This window comes from Lathyrus oleraceus, chromosome 1, assembly GCF_024323335.1.
Source record: "Lathyrus oleraceus cultivar Zhongwan6 chromosome 1, CAAS_Psat_ZW6_1.0, whole genome shotgun sequence".
NCBI lineage: Eukaryota > Viridiplantae > Streptophyta > Magnoliopsida > Fabales > Fabaceae > Lathyrus > Lathyrus oleraceus.
The window spans coordinates 233,843,886-233,846,308 of record NC_066579.1 but is presented as its reverse complement, the minus strand read 5'-3'; the positions used below and the strand labels follow the sequence as shown (position 1 = coordinate 233,846,308).

The 2,423-nt window shown below is 30.0% G+C and overlaps 1 protein-coding gene across 1 annotated transcript; it reads left to right on the top strand.

Annotated features, from left to right (window-relative positions):
- Positions 1-712: 712 nt before the first annotated feature.
- Positions 713-1,742, top strand: LOC127128949 (uncharacterized). Its single transcript, XM_051058296.1, has one exon. It carries the CDS (start codon positions 863-865, stop codon positions 1,589-1,591), a length of 729 nt encoding a protein of 242 aa, XP_050914253.1. The 5' UTR covers positions 713-862; the 3' UTR covers positions 1,592-1,742.
- The last annotated feature ends 681 nt before the right edge of the window (positions 1,743-2,423 follow it).

Genomic DNA, 2,423 nt, shown 5'->3' with positions numbered 1-2,423 from the left:
TTTATGGTGAACTAAAATAATCTCAAGAATTTTTTACTACCAAAATTTATTTATTTTTTGATTTGTTAAATGAGTTTGAATCTCATACTTATAAAATTATAACATTAAAAAAAAATAGAAAGAAATTATCAATTATTTTTTATAACAATTAAAAAATAATATTTGTTTAGAAAATGTATTAGTTAATTTAAAATTTATTTTTATAGATAATAAAATTTTATGACCTATTATATAACATGAAAACTTGGTATTTACTATTTTAATGATTTATTTTAAAATATCAATAAAATAAATGTTTGAGATATCAACTCTAATAATTTAAATAAAAAATTTCATTTTAAAAAGCTCATTACAATTTATTAATTTTATTAAATTATTATTATTATTATTATTATTATTATTATTATTATTATTATTATTATTATTATTATTATTATTATTATTATTATTATTATTATATTAAAAAAACTAATATTAAATTTTGTCTTAGAACTCAAGACCCCGATTTTCCGTAATAGACACTGAATGAATTTTGATATGTCTTTATGAAAGCACAAAGAAAAAGTGTAAATAGGAAAAAGAAAAAGTGTAAATAGGAAAAAGAAAAAGCTGAAAGGTAGCATGTTTATCTTCTTCTAGTCCTTTTGCTTTCTCCTCTGATATAGTGGACCTTGCAGCATACTGTCATCAAAATGGAATAAAATTATTCTCACATATTACATGACAATCATTTCTTTCCAAGAACAAGAATCATTCATTCAACATCTTTTTCTTTTTTCAATTTTCCCGCTCTTGAGTTCCCTCCTTTCAAACTATACCATAAAAACACTTCACACACACATGCATAGGTATAATATCTAACATGGGAAACTGCTTGTTGGGTGCAATGTCAGATCCACACACATTGATCAAAATCATAACATCGGATGGTAACATCATGGAGTTCTATCCTCCAATTACACCAAATTTCATCACACATGAGTTTCAAAGCCATGCCTTATTCCCAACCAATGACCACTTTTCTAAACCACTTTGCCAACTTGATGAGTTGGTGGCAGGAGAGTCATATTATTTACTACCGATGACTGTCCTGCCACCTAACAATAAAACCGCCGTGGGTGACAACAGCGGCAGCATTATTGTCCGGCAAGGACATGTTAGGTCTCAAAGTGTTCCTACAGCACCTCATCCTACTCCATATAGAATGTCATTGGATTACCAATACTATCAAGGTGTAGGGTTGCTTCAAAAGGCATTAGCAGAATCCTTCTCTTGTAGGACTAGTAGAAGCAGTGTTAATCACAAAAGCAGTATTAGTAAAAAAAGAAAGAGTATTGGGGTTTGGAAAGTGAAGTTGGTGATAACTCCTGAAAAGTTATTGGAAATTTTGTCACAAGAGTCTCAAACAAAAGATTTGATTGAGAGTGTGAGGATTGTAGCCAAATGCGGTGTTGCTGCTGCTGCAGCATCTGAGGGTGGTTGTGGAATTTCATCTACAACAAGAAGCTTTGTTTCTGATCAATGGAGTCTTTCTAGTAGTGGTAGGAGTATTGCTCCTTCTAAGATTGATGCTTTAGTTCTAAACACTTAAAAAAAAACATGTTTGAATTTACTAATTTGAGTTTACCTGCTCGAATAAGCATATATATGTGTGAGATTCATTACAAGAGTTTATAGAAACAACTTATTTTAAGGTAGTTTATGAAAATAGTTTATAAATTATATGAAAGAATTTGACTTTAGCTTTGCTGATTCTGCTTCCTTATAAAAGTTTAGATTCACTTGTGATGTCATATTGTATAATTTTGTGTGTTTGTTGTATAATTTATACAAGTAGCAGAAAGTTAAATGTTCATGTTGAATTCTGAGCATATCTTTCTTTAGCATCTTTACCTTGTATGGATCAGTGTCCTTTATCATCATAAAAAACTTCCATCTAATGTTTTAACAGAAAAAGTTCTAAGCAATAAGCTTAGTAATTCTATTTCCATTCCAGAATTCACTTAGTTGAGAATCAGTTCAATTTCCACAGTTTATTGAACTTTAGGCTTAGCTTCAAATTCCACAGTTTATTCACTTAGTTGAGAATCAGTTCAATTTCAAAGTCATGGTTGTTAGGAAGGACAATAGTCCTAAATTTATTTTACAAGACTTAAAGGGAGATCTGGGCATTAACCATTAGTTGTGCTGCTTCTCAATTACTTTCCATAGCGTTGGCATTGTTGGAGATCAGGGCATTAACCATCAAACTAGTAGTTGTGTTGCTTAATTACATTCTCTAGCGTTGGGATTGTTGTTAGAACAATTAGGATTTTCAGGGAGTGAGGGAGAGAGACTATATTGTGAAAATTGCAGTGTTTAGAGTTACATCATCATCTATATATATAGGCAACCAAAATACAATTTACTATTGCAGTATTCGA

Excerpts from the sequence above, each read along its gene's own strand:
- LOC127128949 (XM_051058296.1), top strand. The coding sequence starts at position 863 with ATGGGAAACTGCTTGTTGGGTGCAATGTCAGATCCACACACATTGATC.